This window comes from Bubalus kerabau, chromosome 5 (genome assembly GCF_029407905.1).
Source record: "Bubalus kerabau isolate K-KA32 ecotype Philippines breed swamp buffalo chromosome 5, PCC_UOA_SB_1v2, whole genome shotgun sequence".
In the NCBI taxonomy this organism is placed as follows: Eukaryota; Metazoa; Chordata; class Mammalia; order Artiodactyla; family Bovidae; genus Bubalus; species Bubalus kerabau.
In genome coordinates, this window is record NC_073628.1 from 89,336,490 (window position 1) to 89,349,949 (window position 13,460).

At 37.9% G+C, this 13,460-nt stretch overlaps 1 protein-coding gene across 1 annotated transcript in view; it reads left to right on the forward strand.

The window, feature by feature from the left end:
• Positions 1-13,460, forward strand: part of PLD5 (phospholipase D family member 5) — a 415,356-nt gene that overhangs the window by 280,290 nt on the left and 121,606 nt on the right. Inside the window, exon 4 of the mRNA XM_055582168.1 lies at positions 432-543. Coding sequence (XP_055438143.1) covers positions 432-543 — 112 coding nt within the window. The remainder of the gene's footprint in view (positions 1-431; positions 544-13,460) is intronic.

A 13,460-nucleotide genomic window follows, 5' to 3' on the forward strand; every position in this document is an offset into this window, starting at 1 on the left:
AAATATTAATATTATCAACATTTCACTAAGGAAGAAAGTGAATTAAGAAACAATTTGTAAATTGGAAAATCAGCTGGAATCTGGGTCTTTCTGGGCCCAGTCACAACTGTTTAATATTCTCTGCCTCTTCATGTGTAGATACTTAAGAGTTCATGAAAAAGTAAAAAAAAGAATAGATTTGCATTGTAGCATTGAAATGATTATTGCAATAATTGAGTTGCACAGTACTCAAAAAAAACAATGTAATCTGTGTTTGTGCTACTCTCTATTTCTATAAACTCTTTTGAAAAAAATTTCCATGAATACCAAGTGCTGAAGTGCTTGCCTTTTAAAATTTGAATGAATGGTTTTAATTTTCAATGTTTATTTATTCCTATTTAAAACAGCATAATTTTAGGTTTTCTGACTTTGGTTCTGAATGTTTTTTCTAGGGTCAACGTCTTTTCGAAAAGTTGCTCCAACTGACTTCTCAAAGTATTGAAATCAAGCTAGTGAGTGATGTAACAGCTGATTCAAAGGTATTAGAAGCCTTGAAATCAAAGGGTAAGGCCAAGGTTGACATGGTACTGTACCTCTGGGTGTTCTGTTCCAGTACATTCAATTCTATTTAGAGTAGTACATGATTTCTTTATACACAATTTATTTACAATCAACACACTTAGTACACTTCTTGTTTGTCCTTTGAAAAACAGACTGATTAAAGCCTTTAAATGAGAGAACTAATTAATCAATTCTACTGGGATTTTTAAAATAGTGTTGTTGCATATTAGCTTATGCAAAGTACTCTACTGGCCATTAGATGATAATTAACTAGAAAGAAGAATCTTTCCCTCTGTAAACACTTCAGTGATATGATTAGAGAGAAGAGCCACTTCTTATCAGAACAAACATTGGATTTCTGGTTTTCTCTTGACCTTTAGATGGACATTCCTTTGTGCTACATATATTGTTTGAAATAATATAGTCAGAGGTAGGAGTCTATGAGTCACTGCCTTATTCACGACTTTTAAGGTAATTCTGCAGGAGACCATCATTTGTCTGGTCACTTTACAATTTGCTTCACACTTTCTGAACACTGAGGATAATTATGAAATAAATTTCTTCATTTTGCTGTATCTTTACTAACTGAACTCTCACTTATAAAGAGTTTTTACTGGTTTATAAAAAAATACATATATATATATATTCTGAATTTGCTATGCAGACTATAAGCCTGTGAATGACATATAATAAATGTCAGAAATTTATTATTAACAGAAATTATTAATAACAGAAATATTTTGATGAACCATTTGAAATCTGTGTTGGAATACTTTGCTTTGGGGTATCTTTTATTTTTTTAGGGAAAGTTCCTAGGCTTTTGGTCAAGTTCCAGGAAGGTTTGTCCTGAATAGTTCACAAAAGACAGGTCAATATAAGACTAGCCATGAGCAACTTCAGCTGTGAAGGAGTTTCTGAGGTTGGAAGTTAATTGAATCCATCCTTCCTCCCCTCCCCTGCCCTTGCCTCGGCAACCGCAGCCTGTTCTCTGCGGAGGTAGGTGTCCATTGCATAGATAGGGTCGTTTGCATCATAGTCCAGATTCTGCATGAGAGTGATATCGTGTGCTATTTGTCTTTTTCTTTCTGACTTCCTTCACTTAATATGATAATCTGTAGTTGCATCCAGGAATCCTAATGAGCATTCTTTTGGCATTTTCTGATCATTTTGGCTTCCTCACCACAAAGAATTTGCCAAACAGTAAATATTTAATTGGCATTTCCTTGTGATTAAATCTTACTCATCGAAGTCAGAACTTTAATATCTGAAATAAGAATATTGCACTTTCATTTTCCTTAATAACTATTTTAAAAATAAAACATTAATTATATTTTATTTCTCCATGATTGTTTAATAACCTGTTGTAAAACAAGAAATGAAAATCCACAATTATGTGTATTAAACATATCATTTATACTTTTCAAAACAGTTCAGATTTGGGGATCAGAAGGAAAGTTATGACCAACCTAGATAGCATATTCAAAAGCAGAGACATTACTTTGCCAATAAAGGTTCGTCTAGTCAAGGCTATGGTTTTTCCTGTGGTCATGTATGGATGTGAGAGTTGGACTGTGAAGAAGGCTGAGCGCCGAAGAATTGATGCTTTTGAACTGTGGTGTTGGAGAAGACTCTTGAGAGTGCCTTGGACGGACTGCAAGGAGATCCAACCAGTCCATTCTGAAGGAGATCAGCCCTGGGTGTTCTTTGGAAGGAATGATGCTAAAGCTGAAACTCCAGGACTTTGGCCACCTCATGCAAAGAGTTGACTCATTGGAAAAGACTCTGATGCTGGGAGGGATTGGGGGCAGGAGGAGAAGGGGACGACAGAGGATGAGATGGCTGGATGGCATCACTGACTCGATGGACGTGAGTCTGAGTGAACTCCGGGAGTTGGTGATGGACAGGGAGGCCTGGCGTGCTGTGATTCATGGGGTCGCAAAGAGTCGGACACGACTGAGCGACTGATCTGATCTGATCTGAAGCTTTTCATAGTAACTAGTCTGATAAAACTCTAAAATATTACTTGAAAAAGAAAATACGGCTTTAACTAGGATAAAATATTTTGAATTCAGGTTTACAAGCATATAAAAAATATATATATATTTCATCACTTTTCTGGGGTTCAGTGTGCAGTGAGCAATTTTTTTGTCAGAAATCCCCTGTCATAACAAATAGATTTAACAAACTCAACTTATGTAAAGCTACCTGTGTTCTCTTCATATATCTATAAAAAGATGTCCCTAATTGATTATGTAGTGTAAGAATAGTTGAAGATAGACCGGAAAGACCATCCATGAATTAATTATCCTGCCTATATAGAAGAACAGTAACCACTGAAGAAAACTGATTAGCTGTTACTAGCCAGTTTAATGTATTCAAAGCCTCTGTTATTTTATTGCATACTAAACTAGTGAATTAGTTGGAGAAGGCAATGGCACCCCACTCCACTCCACTCCAGTACTCTTGCCTGGAAAATCCCATAGATGGAGGAGCCTGGTAGGCTGCATTCCATGGGGTTGCTAAGAGTCAGACACGACTGAGCGACTTCACTTTCACTTTTCACTTTCATGCATTGGAGAAGGAAATGGCAACCCACTCCAGTATTCTTGCCTGGAGAATCCCAGGGACGGGGCAGCCTGGTGGGCTGCCGTCTATGGGGTCGCACAGAGTTGGACACGACTGAAGCGACTTAGCCGCCGCAGCAGCAGCATATAAAAGGTAGAGGTTGTTTCATATCAGAGGGGCAACAGCTTTGAAATTGGACATGCTATCCCTTAATTCCTAATTTTAATTTCCAACTATCTGCTCAGAGTTTTATAAAAAAGATTACCATAGAATAGTTTAATAGTTGATAGAGCTACATCTGGGTCATGCTCTTTTTCTAGTGCCACAAATGCTAGCTATCTCATAGCAATGCAATCTGCACATTTTATGTATTGCACAAGTAGTACCAATTTCTCATTACTAATCAGTGTGTTCACAGAATACTTCATAATGCAAAACTTGACCTATAGAGAATGATAGAGAAAAATATGCAAACTTTTCTATTTGTCAGTGAAAGCTGTTTCTTTTTTTCCTCCAGCTTTACTGAGATATAAGCAACAAATTTGGGTCAGGAAGGTCCCCTGGAGGAGGGCATGGCAACCCACTCCAGTATTCTTGCCTGGAGAATCCCATGGACAGAGGAGCCTTGCAGGCTGCATCTATAGGGTCACACAGAGTCGGACATGACTGAAGTGACTTAACATGAATGCACATGCATGCAATCAACAAATAAAATTATATATATTTAAATGGTACAATGTGGTGATTTGACACATTGATGCTCTGAAATTATGACCACATTAAGGTTAATTAATCACCTTACACAATTACCTTTTTTTTCTATTTTGTGGTGAGAACTCTTAAGATTTACTGTCTTTACCAAATTTCAAGTGTGCAATACAGTATTATTACCTGTAGTCACTATGCTGTACATTAGATCTATAGAACTTACTCATATTTTTTAATTGAAGTCTGGTTGATTTACAATGTTGTGTTAATTTCTGCTGTACAACAAAGTGATTCAGTTATGCATATATGTACATTCTTTTTGTATTCTTTTCTATTATGATTTATCATAGGGTATTGAATATAGTTTCCTGTGATATATAGTAGAACCTTGTTTATCCATTCTATATATAATAGCTTACATCTGCTCCACTCCATCCCTGTCCCAGCCCCACTTCCCCCTTGGCAACCATAACTCTGTTCTGTATGACTGAGTCTATTTCTGTTTCGTAGATAGGATCATTCGTGTCATTCTTGAGATTCCACATACAAGTGATATCATATAGTATTCGTCTTTTTCTTTCTGACTTCACTTAGTTGATAATATCTAGTTGCATCCATGGTTGCTGCAAATGGCATTATGTCATTCTTTTTCATGGCTGAGTACTGTTCCTTTGTATATATGTACCACATCTTCTTTATCCACTCATCTATTGGTGGGCATTAGGTTGTTTTCATGTTTTGTCTATTGTGAACAGTGCTGCTATGAGCAGAGGAATGCATGCCATTTTTTGAATTATTGTTTTGTCTGGGTATATATGCCCAGGAGTGGGATTTCTGGATCATATGGCAATTCTATTTTTAGTTTTCTGAGGAACGTCCATACTGTTTTCCACAGTGGCTGCACCAGCTTACATTCATACATTACAGTTCATATATCCTGTGAACAGTATAGGAGGATTCCCTTTGCTCCATACCCTTTCCAGCATTTGTTATTTATAGATGTTTTAATGATGTCCACTCTGAGTGGTGTGAGGTGGTACCTCAAATGTAGTTTTGATTTGAACTCTCTAGTAATTAGTCATGTTGAGCATCTCTTCATTGGCCATCCGAATTTCTTTTTGGAGAAATGTATATTTAGGTCTTCTACCCATTTTTCAATTGTTTTTTTTTTCATTGCTGTTGTTATTGAGTTTTATGAGCTATTTATTTTGGAAATAAAGTTTTATGAGCTATAAAGTTTTATGAGCTATATTTTGGAGATTAAGTTCTTGTTGGTTGCATCATTTGCCAATATTTTCTCTCATTCTTTTCATCTTGTTTATGGTTTTCTTTACTGTGCAAAAGCTTGTAAATTTGATTAGGTCCCATTTTTTAACTTTTGCTTTTATTTCCACTGCTTTGGGAGACTGACCTAAGAAAACATTGGTATAATTTATCTCAGAGAATGTTTTGCCTATGATTTCTTCTAGGAGTTTAATGGTACCATGTCATATTTACGTTGTTAAGCCCTTTTGAGTTTATTTTTGTGTATGGTGTGATTTTTGTGTTTTGATTCACAAGTACCTGTCCAATTTGCCCAACATCACTTGCTGAAGAGACGTTTTCCCATTGTATATACTTACCTCCTTTGTCAAAGATTAATTGACTATAGGTGTGTGGGTTTATTTCTGAGTTCTCTGTTTTTGTGCCAGTACCACACCATTTTGATTACTATATCATTGTATTTAACAGCATTGTCTGAAGTGTGAGAGGGTTCTGCCTCCTGCTTTAGAACTTACCCATCACCGAGGACTTCCCAGGTGGCGATAGGGGTAAAGAACCTGCATGCCAATGCAGGAGACGTAAGAAACAAGGTTTGAATCCCTGATTCCAGAAGATCCCCAGGAGGAGGGCATGGCAACCTACTCCAGTATTCTTGCCTGGAAAATCCCGTGGACAGAGGAGCCTGGATGGCTACAGTCCATAGGGTCACAAAGAGTCAGACACAACTGAAGTGACTTAGCACGCATGGACGCATCTTATAACTGAAAGGTTGCACCCTTTGACCACCATCTCCCTATTTCTCCCAAACACACTCCCCCAGTCCCTGGTACCTATTGTTCTACTCTCTGTTTCTATGAATTTGACTTTTTATTTATTTATTTATTTTTTTTTTTTTAGGTTCCAGAGTTAAGTGAGCCAACATAGTATTTGTCTTTCTCACTCTGGCTTATTTCAGTCAGAATAATGTCCTCTAGGTTCATCTGTGTGGTTGCAAGTAGCAGTCTGCTGTTACTCAGCAGACTGAGTAACAGTTACTCATGGCTGAGTAACATATTCCATTGTGTGTTTGTTTGTGTATGTATGCATGCACACATCTTCTTTATCCAGTCATCCATTAACAGACTCTTAGGTTTGATATATCTTTGTTAACGTGAATAATGCAACAATGAACATGGAAGTGCAGACCTCTCTTCAAGATATTGATTTTTGTTTCTTTTGGATGTGTACCCAGAAGTGGGACTACTGAATCATATGTTGGCTTTATTTTATGTTTATTTTTAGAAACCTCCATACTGTTTTCCATAGTGGTTGTACCAATTTACAGTCCAACCAACAGTACAAAAAGGGTTCCCCTTTCTCTACATCCTCACCAACACCTATCTCTTAGCTTTTTTATAAGAGCCATCTTAATGCATGAAGTGACATCTTCTTATGGTTTTGATTTTCATTTCCTTCATGATTAGCAGTGTTGAGCACCTTTTCAGGTTCACTTCAGTTCAGTTCAGTGACTGAGTCATGTCTGACTTTTTGTGACCCCATGGATTGCAGCATGCCAGGCTTCCCTGTCCATCACCAATTCCCAGAGCTTACTCAAACTCATGTGCATAGAGTCAGTGATGCCATTCTATCATCTCACCCTCTGTTGTCCCCTTTTCCTCCTGCCTTTAATCTTTCCCAGCATTAGGGTCTTTTCAAATGAGTCAGTTCTTTGTATCAGATGCCCAAAGGGTTAGAGTTTCACCTTCAGCATCACTCCTTCCAATGAATATTCAGGACTGATTTCCTTTAGGATGGACTAGTTGGATCTCCTTGCAGTCCAAGGGACTCTCAAGAGTCTTCTCCAACACCACAGTTCAAAAGCATCAATTCTTTGTCCATCAGTTTTCTTTATAGTCCAACTCTCACATCCATACATGACTACTGGAAAAACCATAGCTTTGACCAGATGGACCTTTGTTGGCAAAATAATGTCTCTGCTTTTTAATATGCTGTCTAGGTTGATCATAGCTTTTCTTCCAAGGAGCAAGTGTCTTTTAATTTTATGGCTCCAGTCACCATCTGCAGTGATTTTGGAACCAAAAAAAAATAGTCTCTCACTGTTTCCACTGTTCCCCCATCTATTTGCCATAAAGTGATGGGACTGGATGCCATAATCTTCGTTTTCAGAATGTTGAGCTTTAAGCCAACTTTTTCACTCTCCTCTTTCACTTTCATCAAGAGGCGCTTTAGTTCTTCTTCACTTTCTGCCATAAGGGTGGTGTCATCTGCATATCTGAGGTTATTGATATTTCTCCAAGCGATCTTGATTGGTACCTGTTAACAATTTATATGTCTTCTTTGCAGAAATCTCTATTCAGGTCTTTTGCCTATTTTTTATTCAGGTTATTAGTTTTTTTTTTTTTTTAACTGAGTTGTGTGAGTTTCTTATTTATGTATTTTATTGGATATATGGTTTGTAGATATTCTCTCCCATTCTTTAGGTTTCCTTTCCATTTTCATGATTGTTTTCTTTGTGAAAGGAAGCTTTTAAGTTTGATGCTTACCCACTTATTTATTTTTGTTTCTGTTGCCTGGCTTTTGGTGTCATATTAAAAAAAAATCATTGGCCAGACCAATGTCAGGATGATTTTTTCTATGTTATCTCCAGAGAGTTTGACAGTTGCAGATCTTACATTTAGGTCTCTAATCCATTTTGAGTTAATTTTTGTGACTGGTGTACGATAGAAGTCCAGTTTCATTCTTTTGATAATACCTCTATTTTTAATTTTATGTTCTGATTTTCTTTTAGCCAGATTATTAAAAAAGAAGGAGGGGATGCTGTGTTCATTTTATCACATTCTAAGTGTGATTCTTACCAACAGTTATTTGAATTCAAGAAAGCTATATTCATTCATCATAGATAATCCGTGTTTCTATTCTCACATTCATGGGTTAGGTTTCCAAAACTTAAAAGGAATATACGTGCCTAACTATGAGAATAGGGGCATTTGTAAATTTTAAAGTTAATACAGGCTGCTCCCATTCCAACTTGGAAATTTTACACAGTAATTTTTTTAACTGCTTGCTCCTTAATTAGAGATCTCAAAAATAATTTGAGATTTTTATGCTTATTGAGGCTTTTTTTCTTAGGTTTTCTGGTTTATAATTATTCCAAAGCCTAGTTGTACAAGTAGGTATGGTTGTATCTGTTAATTTCAGGTAACCTTAACAAGTGTATTTTATTAACTTCTCCAAAGAAAACTTTATATTATTCTGGCTTTCATTTCCACCCTTTGAGAGGCTGCCAATATTGAAAAACCTCAAAGTTTGTAAGGTCTTTTGTTGCCAAAGTGAAGGACTGTCCTAGTGAATACTTCAGGGTGGGGTCCTTTCCGTAGAAGAGCAGGTTAAGCTGATCTGGTAATAACTGAGATAAAAGTCAAGGTGCCCTTGCTGTCACCCAGGTATGTTTTCATGTCACACCTTCTCAACGTGGTTACCAGTTTTGCTTATGCTTGGGTGCGTAAAGACTGGTGCCTTTGTTTTATTTACAGCTGACAAAATTCATTGTACAGAATCTGTCTTCTACCTTAGTTTACAGAATACAAGCAAGGCAGGAGCTTCTTTGAATGCATTGCTCCTTAATGATAATTAGAATAGTAATTAGCATAGCATTTAGGAGCTTATACTTTGGTGCCATATAGACTTGTGCTAGAAATCTGGACTTGTCATTTATTGGTTGTCTGAGGAGGCCTTACAAATATCTGAGAAAAGAACAGAAGTGAAAGGAAAAGGGGTAAAGGAAAGATATACCATTTGAATGCAGAGTTCCAAAGATTGGCAAGGAGAGATAAGAAAGCCTTCCTAAGTGATTAATGTAAAGAATAGAGGAAAGCCATAGAATGGGAAAGACTAGAGAGCTCTTCAAGAAAATTAGAGATACCAAGGGAACATTTCATGCAAAGATGGGCACAATAAAAGACAGAAATGGTATGAACCTAACAAAAGTAGAAGATATTAAGAAGAGGTGGCAAGAATACACAGAAGAACTGTACAGAAGAGAACTTAATGATCCAGATAGCCACGATGGTCTGATCACTCATCTAGATTCAGACATCCTGGACTATGAAGTCAAGTGGGGCTTAGGAAGCATCACTACGAATAAAGCTAGTGGAGGTGATAGAATTCCAGTTGAGCTATTTCAGATCCTAAGATGATGCTGTGCAAGTACTGCAGTTAATATGCCAGCGAATTTGGAAAACTCAGCAGTGGCCACAAGACTGGAAAATGCCAGTTTTCATTCCAATCCCAAAAGGCAATGCCAAAGAATGTTCAAACTGCCACACAATGGCACTCATCTAACACGCTAGCAAAGTAATGCTCAAAATTCTCCAACCTAGGCTTCAAAAGTATGTGAACTGAGAAATTACAGATGTTCAAGCTGGATTTAGAAAAGGCAGAGGAACCAGAGATCAAATTGCCAACATCCATTTGATCTTCTAAAAAGCAAGACAGTTCCAGGAAAACATCTACTTCTGCTTCATTGATTACACTAAAGCTTTTGTGTGGATCACAACAAACTGTGGAAAATTCTTCAAGAGATGGGAATACCAGACTACCTGATCTGCCTCCTGAGGCATCTATATGCAGGTCAAGAAGCAACAGTTAGAAACAGACATGGAACAACAGACCGGTTCCAGATTGGGAAAGGAAAACATCAAGGCTGTATATTGTCACCCTGCTTATTTAACTTATATGCAGAGTACATCATGTGAAGTGCTTGTGGAAGAAACACAAGCTGGGATCAAGATTGCTGGGAGAAATATCAATAACCTCAGATATGCAGATGACACCACTCTTATGGCAGAAAGTGAAGAGGAACTAAAGATCCTCTTGAAGAAGGTAAAAGAAGAGTGGAAAAGTTGGCTTAAAACCTAACATTCAAAAAACGAAGACAATGGCATCGGGTCACATGAGTTCAGTTCAGTTCAGTCACTCAGTCATGTCCGACTCTTTGTGACCACATGGACTGCAGCATGCAGGCCTCCCTGTCCATCACCAACTTCTGGAGTTTACTCAAACTCATCTCCATTAACTCGGTGATGCCATCCAACCATCTCATCCTCTGTCGTCCCCTTCTCCTCCTGCCTTCAGTCTTTCCCAGCATCAGGGTCTTTTCAAATGAGTCAGTTCTTTCGCATCAGGTGGCCAAAGTACTGGAGTATCACCTTCAGGAACAGTCCTTCCAACGAATATTCAGGACTGATTTCCTTTAGGATGGACTGGTTGGATCTCCTTGCAGTCCAAGGGACTCTCAAGAGTCTTCTCCAACACCACAGTTCAAAAGCATCAATTATGCAGTGCTCAGCTTTCTTTATAGTCCAACTCTCACATCCATACATGACTACTGGAAAAACCATAGCCATGACTAGATGGATCTCCGTTGGCAGAGTAACCTCTCTGCTTTTCAATATGCTGTCTAGGTTAATCATAACTTTTCTCCCAAGGAACAAGCGTCTTTTAATTTCATGGCTGCAGTAACCATCCTCAGTGATTTTGGAGCTCAAAAAAATAAAGTCTGCGATGAACATTGGGGTACACGTGTCTCTTTCCCTTCTGGTTTCCTCAGTGTGTATGCCCAGCAGTGGGATTGCTGGATCATAAGGCAGGTCTATTTCCAGTTTTTTAAGGAATCTCCACACTGTTCTCCATAGTGGCTGTACTAGTTTGCATTCCCACCAACAGTGTAAGAGGGTTCCCTTTTCTCCACACCCTCTCCAGCATTTATTACTTGTAGACTTTTGGATCGCAGCCATTCTGACTGGTGTGAAATGGTACCTCATAGTGGTTTTGATTTGCATTTCTCTGATAATGAGTGATGTTGAGCATCTTTTCATGTGTTTGTTAGCCATCTGTATGTCTTCTTTGGAGAAATGTCTATTTAGTTCTTTGGCCCATTTTTTGATTGGGTCATTTATTTTTCTTGAGTTGAGCTGTAGGAGTTGCTTGTATATTCTCGAGATCAGTTGTTTGTCAGTTGCTTCATTTGCTATTATCTTCTCCCATTCTGAAGGCTGTCTTTTCACCTTGCTAATAGTTTCCTTTGATGTGCAGAAGCTTTTAAGGTTAATTAGGTCCCCTTTGTTTATTTTTGCTTTTATTTCCAATATTCTGGGAGGTGGGTCATAGAGGATCCTGCTGTGATGTATGTCAGAGAGTGTTTTGCCTATGTTCTCCTCTAGGAGTTTTATAGTTTCTGGTCTTACGTTGAGATCTTTAATCCATTTTGAGTTTATTTTTGTGTATGGTGTTAGAAAGTGTTCTAGTTTCATTCTTTTACAAGTGGTTGACCAGAGTTCCCAGCACCACTTGTTAAAGAGATTGTCTTTAATCCATTGTATATTCTTGCCTCCTTTGTCAAAGATAAGGTGTCCATATGTGCGTGGATTTATCTCTGGGTGGATTCATTTTGATATTTGGCAAAACTAATACAGTTATGTAAAGTTTAAAAATAAAATAAAATTTAAAAAAAGTGAAAAAAATATATATATAAAATAAAATAATAAAATAAAATAAAATAAAGTCTGCTACTGTTTCCACTGCTTCTCCATCTATTTGCATAAAGTGATGGGACTAGATGCCTTGATCTTTGTTTTCTGGATGTTGAGTTTTAAGACAACTTTTTCATTCACCTCTTTCACTTTTATCCAGAAGCTCTTTAGTTCTTCTTCACTTTCTGCCATAATGGTGATCTCATATGCATATCTGATGTTAATGATATTTCTCCCAGCAATCTTGATTCCAGCTTGTGCTTCATCCAGCCCAACATTTCTCATGATGTACTCTGCATATAAGTTAAATAATCAGGGTGACAATATACAGCCTTGACATACTCCTTTTCCTATTTGGAACCAGTCTGTTGTTCCATGTCCAGTTCTAACTGTTGCTTCCTGACCTGCATACAGATTTCTCAGGAGGCAGGTGCTGGTCTTGTAGTCCCATCTCTTTCAGAATTTTCCACAGTTTATTGTGATCCACACAGTCAAAGGCTTTGGCATAGTCAATAAAGCAGAAATAGATGTTTTTCTGGAACTCTCTTGCTTTTTCGATCATCCAGCGGATGTTGGCAATTTGATCTCTGGTTCCTCTGCCTTTTCTAAAACCAGCTTGAACATCTGGAAGTTCACAGTTCACGTGAACTTGGAATTCACGTGAACTTGGAATTCACGTGAATTCACGTGGGATTGGAAAGAAAACTGACTATTCCAGTCCTGTGGCCACTGCTGAGTTTTCCAAATTTGCTGGCATACTGTCTGCAGTACTTGAACAACATCATCTTTTAGGATTTGAAATAGCTCATCACCTCCACTAGCTTTGTTCGTAGTGATGCTTCCTAAGGCCCACTTGACTTCACATTTCAGAATGTTTGGCTCTAGGTGAGTAATCACAACATCGTGATTATTTGGTTCATGAAGATCTTTTTTGCACAGTTCTTCTGTGTATTCTTGCCACCTCTTCTTAATATCTTCTGCTTCTGTTAGGTCCATACCATTTCTGTCTTTCTTGAGCCCATTTTTGCATGAATTGTTCCCTTGGTATCTCTAATTTTCTTGAAGAGATCTCTAGTCTTTCCCATTCTGTTGTTTTCCTCTATTTCTTTGCATTGATCACTGAGAAAGGATTTCTTATCTCTCCTTGCTATTCTTTGGAACTCTGCATTCAGATGCTTATATCTTTCCTTTTCTCCTTTGCTTTCCGCTTCACTTCTTTTCACAGCTATTTGTAAGGCCTCCCCAGACAGCCATTTTGGTTTTTTTGCATTTCTTTTCCATGGGGATGGTCTTGATCCCTGTCTCCTGTGCAATGTCACAAACCTCATTCCATAGTTCATCAGGCACTCTATCAGATCTAGTCCCTTAAATCTATTTCTCACTTCCACTGTATAATCATAAGGGATTTGATTTAGGTCATACCTAAATGGTCTAGTGGTTTTCCCCACTTTATTCAATTTCAGTCTGAATTTGGCAATAAGGAGTTCATGATCTGAGCCACAGTCAGCTCCTGGTCTTGTTTTTGCTGACTGTATAGAGCTTCTCCATCTTTGGCTGCAAAGAATATAATCAATTTGATTTCGGTGTCAGCCATCTGGTGATGTCCCTGTGTAGTCTTTTCGTGTGTTGTTGGAAGAGGGTGTTTTCTATGACCAGTGCGTTCTCTTGGCAAAACTCTATTAGCCTTTGCCCTGCTTCATTCTGTACTCCAAGGCCAAATATTCTTGTTACTCCAGGTGTTTCTTGACTTCCTACTTTTGCATTCTAGTCCCTGGCCCCATCACTTCATGACAAATAGATGGAGAAACAATGGAAACAGTGAGAGACTTTATTTTCTTGGGCTCCAAAATCACT